The sequence below is a fragment of the Notolabrus celidotus genome, chromosome 22 (genome assembly GCF_009762535.1).
Source record: "Notolabrus celidotus isolate fNotCel1 chromosome 22, fNotCel1.pri, whole genome shotgun sequence".
In the NCBI taxonomy this organism is placed as follows: Eukaryota; Metazoa; Chordata; class Actinopteri; order Labriformes; family Labridae; genus Notolabrus; species Notolabrus celidotus.
In genome coordinates, this window is record NC_048293.1 from 5,955,698 (window position 1) to 5,977,318 (window position 21,621).

Below are 21,621 nucleotides of genomic sequence, written 5' to 3' on the forward strand. Positions count from 1 at the left end.
GTGAAGTCGATCTGTGTGTATCCACTCAAGATCTAAGGAGGTGGAGGACATCGACTGGAGCTGCTCAGATGTGTTCTGTCTCACTGTGACTAGCTCCTCCAGTCTGAGGGAGGAAGCGATGAAGGACTTATTCCTGGTAAAGCATTGCCTAAAAGGATTATCCCTATCTCATGCTAACAACAACTCCTCCACAGCCACTTAGGCTTATTAAAGAGGCTGAAGACAAGAGTTCAGCTCTGATAAGCTCCTCCATTTATAGCGTATTATGAGTTATACTACCCAACACCTTTAAGCCATCCCATTCATAAAACAGGTGCTTCAGAGATGAACTCAGTGACTTGTACCCAGCTATAATGTAGACAAGGGTCGAATGTCAAGGTCAACACCAAATTGTACAAATTGGCTTCACATCTTCCAATCATAGCGTGTATGTTTTGGGCTAATGTATAATTAATTAGATGGCACTTCTTCAAAAGGCAAGAATGATATATATGAGTAATCTGAATGGGATGCAAGATGTTGCACTAAGAGATGAATTGATTTTGAGTGTTGTGGTTGAAATGACAACTGAAACCATCTGATTTCTAAGGACACATTTGTGTGTAAGTGAAAGAGCTGCTCTGTGCAGGCGGGATTATCAGAGAGCCTACACACTTATCGTTCATTAATTTAATCATGACACGAGGCTGTGTTGTAATTTCAGATTAGGGCTCTCCCTTAATGTCAGGACTCTGATCAAAGCCCCTTTAACAATGTATGTATTCTAAATGAATACAGGTTGAAATCTCTAAAAGATAGACTCAGATTTCAGATTTTTTTTTTGCAAGAAACAAGAAAAAAATAATCCAAATGAAGAATGAAAAAGCGTTAAAAAAAATAAATGTAGCATATCTGCCAAAGGGTTAATAGAGCTACAAACTTGTTATCAGCAGCACAACAGTTTCGCCTGTTCCAGCTTTACTTTGCATGTGTTGTTCTTTCTGCGGCCGGCCTATGTCTGCTGGCGTCACAGCGTCCATGCTGACTCAGGAACACATCCAAATCTGTCCAACAATGTCTCCCCACGTCACCTGTAACCAATCCAATAACATCTAATCCTTGTCTTTAACAATACAGGAAACAGAGTAAAGAAAACAAAAGGCACTTACACAGAAACATCTCTTTGAGTCTTTGTCGCCTGCTGCAGATTCATTAATTTACAGCCGCAGAAGGTTGATCTTTAAGGTGAAACTCCACCTGCTCTGCACAAAACAGTAGACAGACACATTTGGCAAATATGGTGAATGTAATGAAGCAGACAGTGAACAGAGGGCCAGACATTTCCCTCAGGATTTGGTTAGATAGGTTAAAGAAGTTTCTCCAGCCCCTGAGTGGCCAGAGAAGCAGCTCCTGACGGTACACTGAGTTACAGTAAATTATTATGTTAATTATTTATCTTTAATTTGGTCACACTGGCATGCTTAAGACATCAATGCCAGCACACTGATGTCTAGAATATATAGTATTTCCCATGTTCATAATTTTTTAAAAATTATACCTCTATGCATCTGAATAAAACATGGCAGTCTTAAAAATATCAAAGCAACCATCTTCAAATTTTACCTAAAAATGTAGCTTCATTAACACTCAAGGGCTAAATGTACCTCAACATTTTACTCGTCTCCTCTACCTTTCTTTTAATTCTGAATTTTCTGTTTATTTCCCTGACATCTTGATAGGTGCATCTTAGTATGTGTTTCACTGCCTTAAAGCATGAGGACAGGAGGGAAATGGTGGATTGAAGTTTACAAATGTACATCTAATGTGAAAATGCATCATCAAAACTTTTCATAATTCATTACATAAGTGGTAGTCATCAGTCTAAATAGAAGCCTGCACTACAATGGGCCTGGGATATTGAATATCTATATGAATAATCAATATATCAATGTGATTTATGTACCTAGTCACTGGTGATTAGTCACTGAGATACAATATATACCTTTGTATAAATGTGAGTCTGTATTTTTGGTGCTTGGTGATTTTACTGTGAGCTCTGTGTTCAGTAGTCTGTGTCAGAGTTCCTCTTCAGCAGCTGCAGTCAGTTCCTGCTGTAACAGCTCAGAGTCTCTGCAGACCGGCTGAGGGAGGTTTTTGTATGAGTGCAAATCACTGTGTGAACACCCAAGCACTGTTTATTTCATGTGCACTCTGACAGTAATAAACTGCTGCATCTTCAGCCTGAGCCTCACTAATGGTCAAAGCAGCGTTCACGCCGTCTCCTCTGCCAGAGAATCTAGGAGTAAACTCACTTGTAGCACTTTGCCCAAGTTTAATGACTAACTTTGGAGCCTGTCCAGATTTCTGCTGATACCAGTGTACTCGACTATCCCCATCTGACCAGACATACACTTTTGGGTTGGTTTTACAGGTGAGAGTGACAGTGGATCCTGGACTAAATGTCACCTCTGGAGGCTGAGTCACTGTCACCTGACTGCTGCATCCTGCAGACAGAAACAATCACTCATTAATCATCTGAAATTAATAAAAGAGAGAAAAGTCAGCACATCATGGTTTAAATGTTCAGAGTGAACAAACCTGTAAACCAGCAGCAGGCCAGCGTCCACATGAGGATGGTGCTGAGAGTCATGGTGCTCGTGGTTTCTGCTGTGACAGATCTGAGTGCTGCAGTGTTGAACTCACAGGACTATAAAGCTTCTCAGTTCACTGGAGGCTCAGCAGAAGATGCAAAGCCTCTGCTCTATGGAAATGATTTCTCTGCACTGAAGGCAACGTGGGACAGAAAATCAGGAGGAATAATGTTTGGATTTACGCTCTCTGTATGATCTTAAAGGAAGTTAAAATATATTTTAGATATGCTGTTGAGGATTTCAGGAAATGTTTATCTGCACTGTTGCTTTGATGTGTCAAAAACAACTTTTGTTGTTTGTCTGCCTTTAACTTCATCACTAGATGTACTGTAGATTAATATTAAATTCTCTTTTGCTTAATGTGAGTTTATAAACTATAATTTAGAAGCATTACGTTGAAATATGTAAATAATTTATTGGAAACTAGGAAAATGTACTTTGTTTAATGGAAACTGTTCTCTTTTCTTGGTCAGGTGTTCAAAAGTAATGAAAGATTTTAAAAAATAATCTTAATTTACGCTCTAATTTTAATCCTCATAACTACAAATGCTATGTTCAATTAATTCTGTTTATTTTTTATTTTTTCATACAAAAAACTGGAACTTTTCCTCAGACAGATGCTTGTTCAAAGTGCAGGAGGTTTTTGTACGGCCACTTAACGTGTTTGTATCACTGTGGTGGACTTTCGGTGGAGGAACCAAACTCGTCATTGACTGTAAGTACCAAAGATTTTGATTTGAAACGACTCATAGAAAATATAGCTTTTATCAGATGTTGAATAAGATTATTGTGACTTTAGTTTTAGTATATTACTGAAAATTGTATTATTGAATTGAGAAAGGCTGACCTCACAACCTGAGGAGAAACTAAAGAAACTCTTATCAAAGTTAGAAAACAGAAATGAACTTTGAACTTTAATTGCTCAAAAAAGAAGAAAATTTGTGTTTTAAACTTGACGTTAGCATCAGTACAACTTTACTAAATACTGATGAATGATGTTGTCATGTTCAATTCATCCGTGTTGTTGACCATTTTCAATGTTTTATTTGTAAAGTATGGTTACACAATGTTAGAACAAACATAGTGGGGATCTAAACCCAGTCAGCATTGTTTATAATTAAAATATAAGGAACAGAGAGTTTTGTTATTTATCATATAATCTACTTAAACATTACTCTGGGATCAAAATTATGTTGGTTGACTGGAGTTTTTTTAGTGAGCTATAAAATATTTTTTTAATCATTTATATCGTTCAAAGAGTGTTTTATATTTAAACATTGAATCCTGGTGAACACTAAAGAGATTTGATCAGTTAAAGCAGCTCCTCTTTGTGTTCACGCTTCATTTGTTTGTAGTTTAAAGGAAGTGAAAGAGACAGATGATTAGAGTTTGACTTTCACATGACTGTGTCAGCTCTGCAGTTTAAACAGTAAACAACAGGCTTATTACTGTCACACACACTAGACATTATTAATAATCTTTATACATTAGTTATGGATTTACAGTCATGTGACATGAGTTCTGATTCTGAGTGATTTATGAGAGCACAGCAGCACAAGTTGTTTTCTTTGTCCAGATGAAGAATATAAATGACCAGTTTGTAATTTTCTTTTCTCCCCCCTCCAGTGGGAGCAGCACGGCCCTCTCTGATCGTCCTCCCCCCCTCCTCAAAGGAGCTGCAGCAGGGCACAGCCACACTGGTGTGTCTGGCCAGCGGGGGCTTCCCCTCTTCCTGGAGGCTGGGCTGGACGGTGGGAGGCAGCAGCAGCTCCTCAGGAGCGTCACACAGCCTGGAGGTCATGGGGGGAGACGGCCGCTACAGCTGGAGCAGCACCCTGAGCCTCTCTGCAGACCAGTGGAGGAAGGTGGGCTCAGTGAGCTGTGAGGCCAGTCTGAGTGGACAGAGTCCTGTCACTCAAATTCTGGACCCTGGGAACTGCTCCTCAGAGTAGAGCTCCAGAAACACTTCCTGTCTGTTCTCATGTTTCTGCAGCTTCACAGCTTTCTGCTCAGTGTTTGAGTGTGCAGGTTGTTTTATCTTCTGCATGTTCTTCTTTCTGCTTTCACTCTTTAAATAAAAGTTAAAACATTTCATTTCAGTCTGAGAGAAAACTTTCATTCATTAACAATGTGGCAAAACCAACATTAAATCAAAGTACACATTACAATGACTCTGTGTCTGTTCATTGGTTTTGGAATACAATGATTTTGAAACATATCCATCTCTATATTACTCGAACACAAGAATATTGTTATATATATTGAAATGTACCTGATAATATGAGACATTGTTGAAATTATGCAAAAAAAAATAAAATTGGTAAAATGGATGTTTTTTGCAGCTTTTATTAGAAACGGTGGTCAGCTATTATATTACTTCAAAGTTTCCCTCTTTGTCTAGTTCTTGTTCAAATCACATTCATTTTTTGCAGTTAAAACTGAACATGAAAGAGCATCTGTGAATTCAGTTTGATTTAAAGTCTCTGTGGTTCTGCTTGATGACTCTCATGTTCACTGGACCATTGACTCTCTTTACAGAACACCAAATCCTCTGCACCTGCAGCAGGACGCTTTCACTTCAGTCTATCTGAAGGAGGTTTTTGTACGGCTCTGAATCACTGTGTGAACACTCCACCAGTATGGGCACCCAGACAGTAATAATCTCCGACATCCTCAGCCTGAAAACCTTGAATAGTTAGAGTGTAGTCAGAGCCAGATCTACTGCCACTGAATCGAGACGGGGTCCCTGAGAAGCGTGTTGATGCATCCTTTATAAGCAGTTTGGGAGCCTGTCCAGGTTTCTGATGGTACCAACTGAGATCAGCACCAATATCTGAACTCCCTGTGGCGCTGATAGTCACAGTCCCACCAAGACTCACAGACTTGGATTTGTCAGTCTGAGTCAGAAACTTGTTTGCAAAAGCCTCTGAAATGAGACAAAATGAAGACATTGAGAGGAAAAGTTAAAGAGCAGAAATATAAAACACCACCTAAACATTTCTCCTATAATGTCTGACATCAGTACAATCTCTCACCCTGACTCAGAAAACCCAACATGAGCAGCAGAGTTACTGTCAACACCATCCTGATTTAGTTTTCAGTCAGAGCTCATGAAGACAGATCAGACGCTCTGTGACAGAAGAACTTAAACTCTGAGGAGCAGCGATGCATCAAGTTCATGCAAAAATATTCAAACACACACCTGTTGAAGTGAAACAGAGAAGAAGAGGTGTGGGGGAGTGATACTTCACCATTATGATGCTCATTCAGCCGTTCAGAGTTCAACCAATAAAATTAATTCATGATATTTGTATGTTTCTGCTCTTCACTGAATACAATCTACATTTAACCTCGGTTTTACAAGTCTCTGTAATCATTTAAAGCTCTGAAGCTCCCTCTGCTGGCAGACTGAACCAACACTGACTCACTTTGAACTGAACTGTTTGATTCATTTCCAACTTCTTTATCAGTATCATTATCATTGACTCCATCGTTACAGGTGTTGCAACCAGCATACAGAGAAAGTCCACACTTGCACAGGAAGAACAGGCCAACTCTTTACAGAAGAGTCACAAACAACCAGAAGCTTTGAACCAACAACTTTCTTGCTGTTAGGTGGCAATGCTTAATACCACAACACCACGCTGTCTTGCATTATTTACCTGTTGAATCAATCATCATATTATGGAACATCAAAAGTAGATAAATGTTCAAACAGATTTATAAAATCAGACAGAAAAAAATCCAGAATCATCATCCTGATGCAGTTTTTACTGAGTTTCACAAGAACAGCTTAGTCTGTAAGACAGAGAACTTTTAACCTTGGGGGGCTTTGATGCATACATTTCATGCTAAGTATGGGCACTTCTGTCCTTTTGAACTAAACAAAGGGGATGAGATAAAGTTTGTAGCCTTTAGGCAACAAATTCTGATTTGTTCTTTATATCTGTTTCGGTTATGGTGTCCCAAACACCACCATGGTCATAAACAATTGCATACTGCCCTCTGCTGGCAACTCACATTTTCTAAAACTCTACATTAGAGTGAATTTAATTTTGTTTTCACTTCTCAAGTATGACATGGCCATGAGTTTTACCCAATGTAAATGTTATTGGGTTTTTATTTCCAGGTATCATGTCTATTACCCTTTTAGTTTACCACTGACATTCACATGCCTGCATGTGCAGCTTGGAATTTGCTACCTTCAAGCAAACATTGAGACAAATTATTTTTTAAAAAGCTCAGAAAAAAATAAATTTCAGCATCCACAGCTCTATCAAAACTGAGCTCTAAAGATCATGTGATGTGATTAGAAAGTCCAAAAGTAAGCCATGTTAAATCTACTGTGGGGTTTAGGTTGTGGAATGCTGCTTGTAAACTGCATCTTATGTTCATGTACTGGTTGTTTTTTTGTTTCCTGATACTGTGTCTTGAATTACATTTATTTGTTAATCTATTTCTTTATCTTGTTTATGCATAACAGGCGCAGTGTTATCAGTGTTTACATCCATGCTTTTGAAATTTAAGCATTTGGTTTAAGTATGCTGCTGCCATTTCACCTTGACAAATCTTTGAATACGATGATAAGACAGTGTCTCATCACGGGTTCAAATCAGACTCAACGTGTTGCTGATGCACAAGTCTGTTAAACTTAAACTTCTTCCTCATAGATAGATAGGAACTATTATCAATGTCTAGCAACCCAGACATGCATCAGGAACTTGAATGTTCCACAAATTTAGAACCAGCTATTTAAAAAAGCAGAAGATTGATTCTTTTCTTTTTTTTGCATTATTTCATTGAAATGGAAATGTTATTTTGCATTACAGAATTCTGATGGAATTTCTAAACATCTGCACACTGAAAATAACACTGAATGCCAACCACTGTGCACAGAGTGAGGTGCACAGTTTTTGTGCGTTGACGTCAATAAGTTGGCCATAACACGATATAAATACATTGGGCTTGTAACAATTTTAAATACAAAAAAAGTCACAAAACTGGTGTGCTGAAAATGTTGGCAAAAAAAAGTTGGTTCTATAGCTGAATTTCTATGAAAGTGTCTAATACAAACCAAATGCTGAAATGTATGGCCTGTTTAGTCTGTTGACATCAGTAAAAAGAAAGTAGAGATATAAAGATGAATGGAAGGAAAGGGTGCAAAGTAAGACAGGATGTTGAAAACAGCATACAGTTTAAATACATACGATATTTTTTTAGTTCTTTAATCTGATTTTTAACCTATTTAGTCACTCATCTAATAGCCTATATTTGTGGTATGTTTAAGAAATGCTGTAAAGTGACCACTTCGTATGTTAGGGGTAAGAAACTTATCCCCAAAATGTAAGGCCTTGTTAAAAAACTGATTTTAAACCAAATGTTTCAAACAGGTACCAAATTTAAATCCTGCGTCAATCAAACAATGTTCAAAACCACCTTTAGCCATCAGGGTCATCGTAGTGGGGGAAAAAATGGGACTGACTACCTAGGGCCCAAGTGGTGAGGGGGGCCCTTAATGGGCCTGAAATATAATGTGTTTTCTCCAACGCTTCTCTTTTGTTTTGTTATAACTGCAATAAGATAACTAAAATTGTCTGAATAAATAAACAAACATTCAGAATTCCTTTATGGAATTTCTTTCCAGCTCCATGAGATGCACGTCTCATACCTAAAATGCATGGGGAATTGTCATATTTTCATGGCATCAAGTGTGTCTGAATCTGATTGAAAGTACACTGTAGGTTTTAGAGTTTTATTTGACTTCATGAAGTTATATTATACTATATAATGCCCCCTTATTGTTTTTCAACAAGTCACTTGGCTTCAAATAATCTTATTTACAGAGGTGGACAGTCTGAAGGTCAATTTTGTGCAATTATATTTAATATTGATATGTAGCTTAGATTTGAGCCAGTTAACCAGGATAGTTTTAAGCATATATTTTTGTTTAATGCAAATAAAACAGTATTATGGCAGCAATTTTATATTTTGTAGGGTTGGCTGTGGTGATGGGGCCTACTGAGATATTTTTTCAGGGGGCCCAGAAATCCTGGCGACGCCCCTGGGGGCAAGGTGAGACAGGATGTTGAAAACAGCATATAGCTCAAATACATAAGATATTTTTTTAGTTCTTTAATCTGATTTCAACTTATTTAGTCCCTCATCTAATAGCCTGTATTTGTGGTATGTTTAAGAAATGCTGTAAAGTGACCACTTCGTATGTGAGGGGTAAGAAACTTATCCCCAAAATGTAAGGCCTTGTTAAAAAACTGATTTTAAACCAAATGTTTTAAACAGGTACCAGATTTAAATAATGCGTCAATCAAACAATGTTCAAAACCACCTTTGGCCATATTAAAAACCAGTGGTGGACAATAACAAAGTAAATTTACTTGAGTACAGTACTAAAGTACATATTTTGAGTATCTGTACTTTACTTGAGTATTATTTTTTGGGGTACTCATTACTTTTACTCCACTACATTCAGAAGACAATTATTGTACTTTTTACTCCTCTACATTTCTATCAGTGCTCTAGTTACTCACTACTTTAGCTTTGAAGTCAGCTCATGAATTTCCTTCTCTTTTCTGAAATCTGATCCCTAAGACAGTAAACTGTGTTTGTGTAGTTCTGTTTGTCTCAGTGGTTTAGTCATACCTGTATATCGTGCATCTCCACAGTTGAATGTGGAGCAAACACAGAGGACATTTCACTCAGATCAGGCAGTTCATGTAGAGGTGGTAATGATGGCTATAATTCTCCACCTTAGCATCCATGTCCATATCTTCAGCCCGTGTTAGAGTTTTTTTAAATGAAGAATGATACATATGGTTTGAAATGTTCACCTTGTTTCCCACTCTGCCCAAACATACAAACATTCACTGTCCAACCTGAGAAAGTGTGTTGAGCAAGGTAACATTTGTTTCATTCCAGATGAACATTTCAAACTAAGTTGTCTGTGCTTGGAGTAACTTAGTTTCTGTTTTTATTCCATGGTATAGTTTTTAGAGATTTCAAATAATGGTTTCTAAATAAACATAATGTAACAGAATTTACTCCTATGTAGTCTTAACTGCCATCATGCTTTGTGAAAATACAAAGTTTTGAGATATTTTAAGAATTACTTCAGTACTTTAACTGAAGTAATAATTTGACAGAGCAACTTTCACTTGTATTAGAGAAATATTTGACCAGGAGGATCTATACTTTGACTTAAGTAATGAAGCTGTGTACTTTGTCCACCACTGCCCATAACAGTTCATCAATTGTAACATTAAGATCAGACTCCCATTTCATTCTAGACTTATGCAAACCTGATTTTGGGCCCCCATTCATTAACAGGCGATACATTTTATTGTCACACGATTTTTAACTTATTTAGTCACTCATCTAATAGCCTGTATTTGTGGTATGTTTAAAAATGCTGTAAAGTGACCACTTCGTATGTTAGGGGTAAGAAACTTATCCCCAAAATGTAAGGCCTTGTTAAAAAACTGATTTTAAACCAAATGTTTTAAACAGGTACCACATTTAAATCCTGCGTCAATAAAACAATGTTCAAAACCACCATATTAAAAACCATAAACCCGTATCACCCTCTCTCCCAGTCGTCCTCAGCCTTCACAGCACAAACCGTTTTTTTAACACCTGCAGTGAACGTTACTCAGAGGAGCTCTGTGATTGGTCCGGAGGAAACTTCCAAACTCCTCCCCCTCTGCCACCGCAACTTCGGCGGAGTCAGCAGCAAGCCTTCCAACGGCAAGTTTTCGGGCAAATTATCAAACCAAGGTATGTCAAATAACGCCTTGTTTTATCGGACTTCCCTCCACTATTGTCACATTTAACATTTGCTGTGTTTTGTGTGCTGCTTGTGTCGGTTTCAGGCCCAGGAAAGCCCGAAAATGAGTCAGTTTAAGGAGCGCTTCACGACCCTGCTCCATGAGAAGAACTTGGTTACAGAGCAGTTGGCGAAGCTGGAAGAAAAAACGGGAGTGCAGAGAGAGTATATCGCCTTGGGTATGTTACCAGCTCGGTGAAAAGGACACACGACCTTATCAAACGTACTTTGAAAACCACAAGGCACTATAACACACCTGAGGTTGTGTTTAACATGCTTTTAGGGGCTTAACGTGTCCCTCCCTAAAACTAGAACACACACTCTTTGTAATAACGTTAGCTTCTTCAGCCGTCGAGTTCAGACTTAATCTGGATCTGGCACCCGGTTGTGGTCACACTGTCGCATGAGTTACTTGACTTAAGACTAGTTTCATATCCTGTGGCACTGTGAGCTGGCTCATTTTATCACCCTACTCGAATACCAAAGTTCATCCAGCCCAGACCTTTCTGCTACTTTGCAAGATTAGATTTGGAACACAACCCTCCTTACACACACCTATTTCTGAATATGCTTCCTTAATCAACCGGTTCTGATATCCCAGGACCGCCACCAGCTGGTCTCAGGGGTATTTTTATCACATCCTGAAATATCCAGTGCAATGCAGAGGTGGAAGGAGATATAGGATGACTGGTCATTCACTTACAGGCTGCTCTCAGTTAGCTCTCAGGAGTTACAATTTTGACAGTGCTCTGTGTCTGTTTGCACAGGAGGTGTCAATAAAAGCCAGACACCTCGGGCTATGTTGCCAATGCATTTTGTATGCAATGCCACACGAATACAGGAAACACGTTACCCAGTGTGACCTACATTAAAACCCACTGTCTTTGCTCCAAATTGATTTGCACAGATCTGTATTGATAGCATAGCATGAAGTGCTTTAAAAAACAGTTGCAAGGTTACACATGAAGGGAATGTGAGTGGATTTTGAATGCCATATATGAAAAGTTATGTTAGCATTCAACCTGACTTTATCAAGGCTGAACATTTCATTGAAGAGCAACACATCATAGCTCCTAAAAGGCATCACTATGATATAAACGCTCATCTGGCATGGATTTTAGCTTCTGTTGTTGACATTGAAAATTTTAGAAAATCTTACAACTGCATGTTGTCAGGTATAATCTTTTAAAATAATACACACAAAAAGTATTGGAAAGGACCCTTTAAATGTGGTGTTGTCAAGATGGCACATTGATCAGACAATAAATTAAATTACAAGATGTCTTGTGGACAAACTGCGTGATGAAAAGACATTCTCTAAACAAGAGCAGAACAGATCAATAAATTAATCAGTGAGTGAGTAAACAGATAGAAAATAACTTGATAAAACCTTTTAATTAATGATTGACAGTGTGAGATATTCTTAACACAAAGCTACACAGCAAAAAGTCCAGTGTTGATTTGACTCCCACAGAGTTATATATATAGCTTCACACTTTCTGGAGGTAAATGAACACTTTTGAAATCGATAAGATTTTAGCACTGTGAGAGTTCCCTCTTTAACTCACTTTGACCAGTAACTCTGATTGGATACACCTTTTAACAACCTAGCTAGTGTTAGTTTTACTTCCCAAAATGTTAAATATCTACACCAAAAAGTGTTAGAAATATTTGTAAGAATGAATGTCAGAAAAAAAGTCATTTTTAAACAATGACATTTAATTTAACATAAGACAAATAAGATGCTTATCCATCTTTTGATGCCCAACAGTGAGGAGGTACAGCAGTAACTTGGCTGGGGGGAGCTTAGATTGATTGACTCTATGTAGAGTTGTGTTAAAACTGATGGATCAACACTGTCAATTAACTCCAACACTGAACCCCATTTAAATCAGAAATAGTCCAAACAAAACTTAGGAAGTCAAAATCAACTCTGGGATGTTTAACCATGAAATTTCAACTCTCCAGTTTTTGCCGTGTATTTCTGACATTTGAATTTAACAATGTGTTATTGATTGAGAAGAATTGACAGAACAATCAAGATACTTGTCTCTCAAGTCTCATTTACCCTACAACATACCTTCAGCATTCAGCAACACATTTTCAGGACATATTGGACGTATTATTGGACTCTTGAAGTGATAGAGCGATGTGGACAAAAACCTGCACTTTGAAACATTCAGTCAGCGTCGCTGTAACTGCACAGTTTCCCTCTGCAACATTCCTAACAAGTTTTGATTCTAAGCGGAGACTGTGTAGCTCAAAAAGAATATGCTCAGGAAGAGAATAGGCTGAACTGAATTTATAGATTTAAGTCCAAAACTTGAACGTAATCCTCCAGAGATGGCTTGGCATACCTCCTTAACCCATTAAGTGTCCCACACACACTCAAACCAGTCTACAGCCAGAGTATACCATAGCTCTCCTGTTCCCAGAAGTGTCTTTTTAAGTGTCCTTCCAGTTGAGTAACAGTCTTTCATCTCTTTTTGTCTACACTGACTGCGCGCACACTGATATTACAAAGCATACAAGAAATTCTCCCCTGTTGGCTCACCTCCATAATGTTATGTTACACTTTGTCTTGATCCAGACATGGCAGTTGTCAACAAGCAGTGTCTCCTTAACGGGGCTGCTGTTTAACTGACAAACATCCCAAGCTCCTAGTGAGTCTTTGACACGCTCAAGTGTGAAAAGTGATCTGCTGACTGGAGAAGACAAGTCTTATCTCAGCTGTATCTGCAGCCAAATTCATTTACATAGCGGCGGTTGTTTATTAGCGTCATGTCTTTAAAGGCAGCTTCACCGACTGTTTGAACAAGAGGCTTTTGTGATGATGTGATGCAAAGAGGAACTCCCATGGCTCTGTAGAGCAGTATTAGTCATACAGACAGGAGAACACAGAGTTATAATGGCTTTCGTGCCCTTGGTTTTAGTTTATACACAAGAGGAACATGTGTTTCCATTTAAGGCTGCTTCGCCACATGGACATTTCTAAAGAGTTCTTTTTGCTTACAGTAAAAAATACAAGAGGCATGCAGGTTTGGAATCAATGCAGCGTTTAGATCACATAGTCAGTTTTTTTTATCATTCATCTCTGCCTAATGAAAGGCATCAAGTCACAATTTTCCTGTTCAGATTCATGTTTTTCTTCAGGGTCTTCTTATTTGACCAGTTCTTCCAGTTTGACGTCACTGGGAGAGCGAGAGAGCGGGAGAGAGAGAGAGATGGGATACTTAGAATTGCCTGAATATTTGCCTATGAGCAAGGACATACAAATGAGATGCAAAAGAGCAGGCTGTGTTTACCCCAGTATCAAAGGCTTTTAGGTCTCTTGACACTGCGTGACTTCATAGTGTGTGCAGCATTAGACATAGATTAATTTTGTGTCCATGGCAGACCTTTGCATGAATTTGATTAATATATTGCCAAATCTGCACCTTTTAGCTGCCTCTCTGTGAAGAAAGTGAAAAACGTGAACTTAGAATCTTGTCCTTTTTGAAAGTTCTGTTCAATTTGGAGTCACGTACAGATGATATGGATATCCTATAACGGCTGGTGAAACTGCAGCATTTTTGAAGTGAAGTCAACTCCTCGCTGCTAGCTAAATAGCAAGCCTATTACGCCTCTGAGGGATTAAGCATGGCAGTTAAGTTTCTATTGTTGAGAAGTAAAGCTGCAGCATACAGTGCAGCTCATACAGAGCGGATTGTTGTACAGATTTTTTTTTAAGTGTGTTCAAAATATAGCCCTCCAAGAATAACAATGAACATACCATTGGCCACCTTTATAGGTTAAGCTCTACAATCCGTCTCCATTTTTTACAACTTTCACAAAGTGTTTCGTGTTGGAAACAAAATACTTCTGAGTGCAGTTAAGGTCAACACCCTTGTAAAACTGGGGCATGGGTGACAGAATGTAAAACCTGAATACACCTTGGACAGTGTCGACAAAGAATGAAAAAGAAAGGTGTCATAAGGTAGACTTCATGAGAGTGCGTCCAATTTGCATTAGAGGAAACTAGATACGCAGCCAGTAATTGCTCAGGCTATAAAGTAACTAAAATTGTATTGATAATTAATTGTTCTATGCATCTGCTAAAATGTGCACTCTGGCCTAGGCTAATATAACTTATTCATGTCTTTAAAATTAGTAATTTTGTTTTTATTTAGAATTTTTAGATTAGAGTTTAGGTTTCTATATTCATTGTCCTTACTGTCTTGTTGTCAAGTACCAGTGTTCCAATCACCCTGTCAAATTCCTTGCGTGTGCGAGCTCACTTGGCAATAAAGCTTTCTTGATTTTTGATTCTTGAGAATGTTGGAGGAGAAACAAGAACTCCAGAGTAAGAATCCTCCCCTTGTTATATGCAGACACTGCAGGCAGCCTCGTCAGTGTAGCGGCCATAGAGCAGTGTGTCCATTTTGCCTTTCCTGGGTGCTGTGGAATTGTGGGAAATATGCCAACACAAGATTTCACAAGACTGTTTTTGAAACCGCCTGCTATACTAGCAGTACGTACTGATTTGGCCAAAATTCAGTATGTAGTGTGTGAACAAGAGCAAAACCAGCAGTATGCTAAAACTCCCCGGATGAAAATTTCTCAGTACGCATCGGACCAGACTGCCTCGCGTACTGTTTCCCATATTGCACAGCTCTTGTTCTGCTTTTTCTTTTCTCTTCTTTTTTTGATGGGGGGTACTCAGTTTTTAGGTGCTGTGAAAATTGTTAAATTCCATATAAACCACCTCTAACTTTTTAAATCATAAGTGATGCTAAAGAAGCAGTTTATCTATCAGCTTGGACGTTTTTTACTTCCGTATTCCAAAACCGGAAATTCAGTGACGTCTGGCCCAGCGTACTGCAACACAGATCAAACAGAACACTCATACTACATACTAAATTCAAACGCAGTATGTAGTAGGCAGTACTGCCTACTACATTAGTAGGTAGTATGTAGCAGGCTGTTTCGAAAACAGCCCGTGTTAGCCTGCTGCCCGACTCCGTCTCAGTCCCAGAAAACGTGACATTGGCCAGCCTGCTGTCTATTTATCGATGTCGTCATCAGCCATGCAAAAAGGGATATGGGTCGACCCTTAATAATTTCCCATCTGTTTGAGTACTTAATTAACTTGAAGTGCAGAAACATGAACATGATATGCTGACACCTTTCTGCCTTTATCTATTATTGCTGTGTACATTGTTCACACATCGTCACACCAAGCTAATACAGTCAACCAATGATATTTGTGGAATCTCACACGCACTCATGGATTCTAGGTCAGGGTGTTTGACGTGCCGGTTTGAGACTGTGGTATATACAAAGTCAACTTCTCCTGACTGGATTTAAATACCTGTGTTTGACTTGTGTTTGGTGCTCCTCCTAATCCTGGTCCTGCGCTATCCTAACATCCTGCTAACAGACACTCTGTTGACAACAAATTAATAAAGCTTGACATTAGACGTGTTCTTTCAGCAACCGGATAACCTCACCCTCCCTTTTCTTGTCTCGCCCCCTGCAGGTTTTCTGAGTTTGATCGGGCTGTATCTTCTGTTTGGATATGGAGCCTCACTGCTCTGCAACCTGATTGGCTTTGCCTATCCAGCATATTTCTCGTATGTATAAAGTCAGACTTGGTTCAATAACTGCAAAAAAACAAAACAAACGTAATGTGAAAGTCAAACAATGAAAACAAGTGTAGGGGATTTATCTGTTCACAATGTTGACACTTTTTATTAAGTGTACATTTTGAGTGGTCTGTGCAGGAAAAGCACAGATGTGTCCATAATTGTGACTTTGTCCTATCAGCCAGTACCCAAACTATGAGAGTGTTCATTAATAAACTCTGAAATGGAATGCCTATAGTGTTAATTATTAAACTTCATTGATTTGACCTGTTTCTTCCCTACCTTGTCAAAATATATGCTTTAAAAAAGGCAACTAAAGTCCTACGTTTGAAAGTCATTAATGTACTTCTTTTTTTTACTAATGCAAAAGTAGACAGTTTTTAATGATTTGTTTGGTTCTTATTTGATAAAATAATTCATCCTTTTCTTACTTGGCCATTTAGTATCCCTTCAGTCTAAAATATTATCTCTGTGACCTTTCTTTAACTGCAAATGAGTGAGTGAAACTTCATTATCTAATCTGACAAAGTTTTCTTGTTTGATTGTTTTGAATTTGAAACACATGATATGTGAGGAAGGGTACCTTGTAACAATATACTACATTATTATGTTGTTTTAACACACAATTTACATTTTTATTAAGAATCAGAACTTTCTGCAATGTTTAATTTTCACTTAGTCACATATCATGATTCTGATAATGTTTCTGTTCATAGAGTAGCTCTTGAGAAAAGACTGATACTGACTGAGCCCGTTATATTGGCTGAAATCCAAACTTCAAATTTGTTGTATTTATGGGAGATTTTTCTCTATTAATTGAACAGTAGTCTGATTGAAGTGATTCAGTGGCCGCCATATAAAGAAGAGAAATGATTTCAGTGTCAGAGCATGAGGCTGCAGTGATATCCCTTTAATCTGCTTTATGATACCATGTTCTTTGTCATTGTGCCTATCTTTGATTTCAAACAATATTGAACCTCCCTCCTCATAAAGATATATTATCATTTTTTAATGATGCAGTAAGACACATATTTATGTGATCCCTTCAGTCTCCTTAATCAATATGTTCCTCTTGTTCACTCAGTATCAAGGCCATCGAGAGCAGTGTTAAAGAAGACGACACACAGTGGCTGACCTATTGGGTTGTTTATGGACTCTTCAGCATCGTCGAGGCCTTTTCAGACATCTTCCTCTTCTGGTTCCCCTTTTACTATGCTAGCAAGGTAAGCTCACCTGAAAGTTTAAAGTAATGTTTTTTTTTTAGAGTGTTGTATACATCTTTTATATTCGTTCTATTTTATTACAGTAGTGAATCACAGTGAAGCCAGACCAATTCTGCTTTCACTTTGAAACCACAGACCGTCACAAGGCTCTGAATCACAGGAGGTTTCCTGTCTTTGGGCTTTTTTTAGTTGTGGCTTGCCAACAGCACACTCTTGTGGACATGTCCTGTAACAGCAAAATGAGGAGGATGGTCCTTATTCCACACCATGTTTAAATTCCAAGTTTGTTTCGAGTGTGTAACGTGACTCCACCTATCACCAAGCCACCTTACTATGACTGCCTTGGCCTAATGACCATGACTGTTTTGATTTTTTCTGTAAAAAAGTTCAGTTACATTGAATAATTTTAATCCTGAAAAGTTTTAATAAATGACTCCTTGTATGTCATGTCATGTTAAGTAACACACCAATACTACTGCACACATTTCACTCTAAAATGTCTCCTGTTCAGTGATCAGACTGTGTAATTTAAGGTGCCAACTAGCTATTTTTCACCATTTACCAGCTGCAGATTATTATTTAACCACGGTAAAACATTTTAAATTGATGAAAAGTTACAATCCCAATCTTCAGAAGCCACTGATGAAACCTTCAACTTGCATTTTTCTTCATGTCACAGACTTAAACCTTCAGTCATTCCTGTTGATCAACAGATTGCTTGGGGTTTTTTGTTCTGGCAGTTCCCGTAACCTTAATTTTAGAACGCTCTCCGGTGCTTCCTGTTATCAGGTTACAAAAATGTCCCTTGGTACTTCTGCTTCTCTTAGTAGTGACTGCTAAGTCTGTTATAAAATGCTTCATATTTACTTTTATTCAGTGGCATTTGAAAAAGAACATGTTAAAATGATTGATAGAAATAATGTCAGAGCATTAGCAGCAGCTCTAGACCTGGGAACTGTATCTTTTTGAAATAAATGAGTGTGGTTAATTTCTCTTCTGTATTGATTCTCCACCATTGTTGATATCAGAAGTCTCTTCTTGATTTTCATTGGTTGAAGATGAAACCTGACATAGAAGAACGTGCTGGTGTTCCAAAAGTTGATTTTTTTTTTTCAACCGAGCACACCAAGGGTGTTTTTGAGCTTAGGACGCTGAGCTCTGAAAACACTGATCTGCTTTAGTTTTCTATGTAAGAAAGCTACTAATGCAAATAAGCCCTTAATGTCACACTTCATACAGAACAAACATCCGTCACTTCAGACAGTCACACAGCAGCATTGTGTTTAGATCGACCCTCTGCTCTCTCCTCAGTGTGTGTTCCTGATTTGGTGTATGGCTCCAGTGACATGGAACGGCTCTGATATCCTGTACAAGCGCGTGATCCGTCCATTTTTCTTGAAACACCAGGCGGCAATGGACAACATGGTCAGCGATCTGAGCAACAAGGCCAAGAACATAACCGAAACTGTCACAAAGGAGGGTGAGCTAACTGCAGTATACATGCAAGTACAGCCACATTTTATACAACTTATACTTCAGCCACAAACTCTCGCTGCAGACTAACCTCTATCAGCTCAAGCGGGCCGAGGCCTGAAGTCATGAGATCAATATCAGAGCTCAGGGTTTCTGCACAGAGCAGACACTTACAGTTTAAATGGTAGTGTCTGCTGTCAGACTGTGTGAAGCTAAGGTGGGAGCTGTTGGCAACTAATGTTTTTTTTGTGGCTGCTCAAACACCCGATAAAACAAGAAACACTGCCCTAAAGCCTAGCAGTGTTAGGATTCTTAATTGGAGGTCAATTTATGTACAAGGTGAGTAAATAAGCTACAGATCCAAGTCCAGCTGTTTTACCCCTGGTCATTACTAGCGATATTAGCTATCGAGATACATTGGCTACATAAACCATATTTCAACCAGCCTGGTCATAAGTTGGGCATTTTATTAATGGGCCTTTTAGGGATTTACTGTCCTTTTGATGCCAATCTCAAGTGACAAATGTCATGCCTGCATCTCACATGGCTTACTTCAGCCTCACACTCTGGTCCATAAACACTCCTATGTTGCGTCAGGGCCAAGTTGAGGCTGCTGTATTACAAAACTCAGGGACTTTGCTTGTTTCTTCAGAGCTGATGCTTATACTTCATATTCACATCTTACTGCCTTAGCTTATCTCTGCTTTAATAAGTAGTACCTGGGCATGCAGGCACATGTTAATGGCTGAGCTCTAACCTCACACTTCCCACTGTGCGAATGCACCCTGAAGTTCATACTCCAGTATGATGTCTCTGTTTACCTTCTTGTGAAATATTGTGTTTTCTCTTCTTCTTATTCCACCAGCTGTTAACCGGGCACTTAACCACGACAAGGACCAGTGAGGGACATGGGAAGGCTTCGTGTGTGTATGTTTGTGTGTGTGTGTGTGTGCATGGGTAATTGAAAGATTGACTGAATGTTTTTGTGTCTGTGCATCTTTTTTCTCTGTGGTTTGTCCCCCCTTCCGTGAGGAGTAATACTGCCCCCCCTCCATCTCCGCCGTTACTCCTGATAACAAATAAAAGTCTGTTTGTGCGCTTGCATATGTTTACTGCCATCGGTACTGCCAAGACAATCGGTACAACTGTGACCTTTTTTATGTGATTTCTCTGTTGAGTGACACAGTAAGTTTAAATGCAATGTTTGAATGCTTAAGTCATGAATATGTACCTGCAGGTTTCACCTGGGTATGTTTAGAATCTTATTTTGTCCAATCGAGCCTTGGAAATGATGAAAAAACTGAGTCTAATAATAAAACAGTTTGTTCCCAGCATTTTCTAACACTATTACTGAAAACTGGAACTTTACTTATTCTTGAATATGCCAAGCAGCATTTTAAGTCTGTTTGAACTGGGGAGGGTTCTATATCTAAGTTTAACTGGATGGCTTACATCTTTTGATATGTCTTAATTTATCTCCTCTGAAGGATGAAACAATAAAACTGGAACCCTATGAACTGAAGAACTGTGTCTGTCTGGATTTCAACTCTTAAAACTACTTTGATTTCTTCTGGTCTGATACTTTAATTTCAAGCGGTGTCACTCCTAACTTCAAGAGGGGTTATTTACGTAATTTTTTTTAGTCTGAAACTGTGTGTTCTGGATCCAATCATTTGTTTTTGTTATTAATGAAATACATTTCCAGTCATAGTAATGTCTGTGTTTTCAAAGCTTCAGATCAGCTTAAATAATTTCATCGAATACTTTTTTACAGGGATTTATTGATTTTGACCAGTAATTTGGTATTTTTTAAATTTATATTTCTAAATCCATGTTTAGATGCATCTTTATGATAAAAATAATCTGGAAGTATAATTTGCATTTCTTGTAGTTACATTTTGAATGCCATGCACATTTCCTCTTCCGTCCTACGTGTCCACTTGATCTTTTGACCTGTCATCCTCAAACACATTTACTGCCATTCAGACAGTCTAACCATCCACGCTGTAATTTGTGTTTGGCTCTGAATTTACGCTTGAGGGCCTCTGAATGGAAGGCCTTTTGTGTTCGTGCGCTGGATGTAATGCATGGGAAGTGGTAGATGGGGCCGGTGTGATGGCCACACGCCGCCACAGGGAGAGGAAGGCACCCATCTGGAAATGGCTGCTGTGAAGACGTGTCTGCTGGGTGTTTGTTATGTATCCTCTCAGCCACTGGTGGCCGACAGGTTATTGATTAAACAGAAATTGGACACCGAAACCAATTATTACATTGTGTTGTTGTGTGGTTTGAGCCAAGGCCTTGTGCTGTGTCTGGGGCCGGTAATGACTTAAGATGGCAGAAGAAGAACAAAAGAGAAAGGGATGAAAAGAAAAGGAGTGTATGAAAGGAAGGGAGCACAAAGATTTTTCTGCCGTAAATAATTACAGTTGCTTCTTAGCCATGCTTCAACATCATTACTCTAAAGATTGTAAAGTCAGACTGTGGGTCTACCACTTTAATCCAGACAAAGTGTCTCAATTAATTTGGCCCCCAGAGGACGAATCCTTCAGACAGGTGTGATCACACGACTTTTCCTCGTCTAATCAGTCGGTTGACATTTATGGATTGCAAATAGTACAATAAATTCTGGTACAGATAGCCATGAGTCCCAGAGGATGAGTCACAAGATTGCAATGAATATTTGTGTTTTCATATAGCACCACTGGCAGGTCAGGCAAGATTCCAGTCATACTTTTATATATCTCTACATCTACTAAAGTCATTTTCATTAGACTTCCGCAGGCGTTCAGTATTTGCAGATCATGAAGCCTCATTTTGATGAAGTCCTCTTT

General features: G+C 38.6%; 1 protein-coding gene and 2 gene segments (V, D, J or C); 2 read left to right on the forward strand and 1 right to left on the reverse strand.

Moving 5' to 3' along the window:
• The first annotated feature begins 3,133 nt into the window (after positions 1–3,133).
• Positions 3,134–4,795, forward strand: LOC117806721. The segment is given in 2 exon segments: positions 3,134–3,345; positions 4,257–4,795. Coding segments are annotated over 2 exon segments (495 nt in total).
• Positions 4,796–5,245: 450 nt separating this feature from the next.
• LOC117806724 lies at positions 5,246–5,789 on the reverse strand. The segment is given in 2 exon segments: positions 5,246–5,556; positions 5,666–5,789. Coding segments are annotated over 2 exon segments (360 nt in total).
• A 4,493-nt stretch (positions 5,790–10,282) lies between these two features.
• Positions 10,283–20,309, forward strand: zgc:101744 (uncharacterized protein LOC541409 homolog). Of its 2 annotated transcripts, none has more exons than XM_034675537.1 (6): positions 10,283–10,418; positions 10,514–10,646; positions 15,986–16,079; positions 17,176–17,314; positions 18,626–18,816; positions 19,653–20,309. In XM_034675537.1, the coding sequence occupies exons 2-6, from the start codon at positions 10,532–10,534 to the stop codon at positions 19,657–19,659; spliced, it is 546 nt and encodes a 181-aa protein (XP_034531428.1). In that variant the 5' UTR covers positions 10,283–10,418; positions 10,514–10,531; the 3' UTR covers positions 19,660–20,309. The 2 variants fall into 2 exon arrangements, with proteins under 2 accessions (XP_034531428.1, XP_034531427.1); XM_034675536.1 differs by having other exon boundaries at positions 18,626–18,794.
• Positions 20,310–21,621: the final 1,312 nt, after the last annotated feature.

Coding starts and splice junctions, on each gene's coding strand:
- zgc:101744 (XM_034675536.1), top strand. CDS start 10,532: ATGAGTCAGTTTAAGGAGCGCTTCACGACCCTGCTCCATGAGAAGAAC. Junction 10,647..15,985: donor GAGAGAGTATATCGCCTTGG/GTATGTTACCAG, acceptor CGCCCCCTGCAG/GTTTTCTGAGTTTGATCGGG. Junction 16,080..17,175: donor GCCTATCCAGCATATTTCTC/GTATGTATAAAG, acceptor TTGTTCACTCAG/TATCAAGGCCATCGAGAGCA.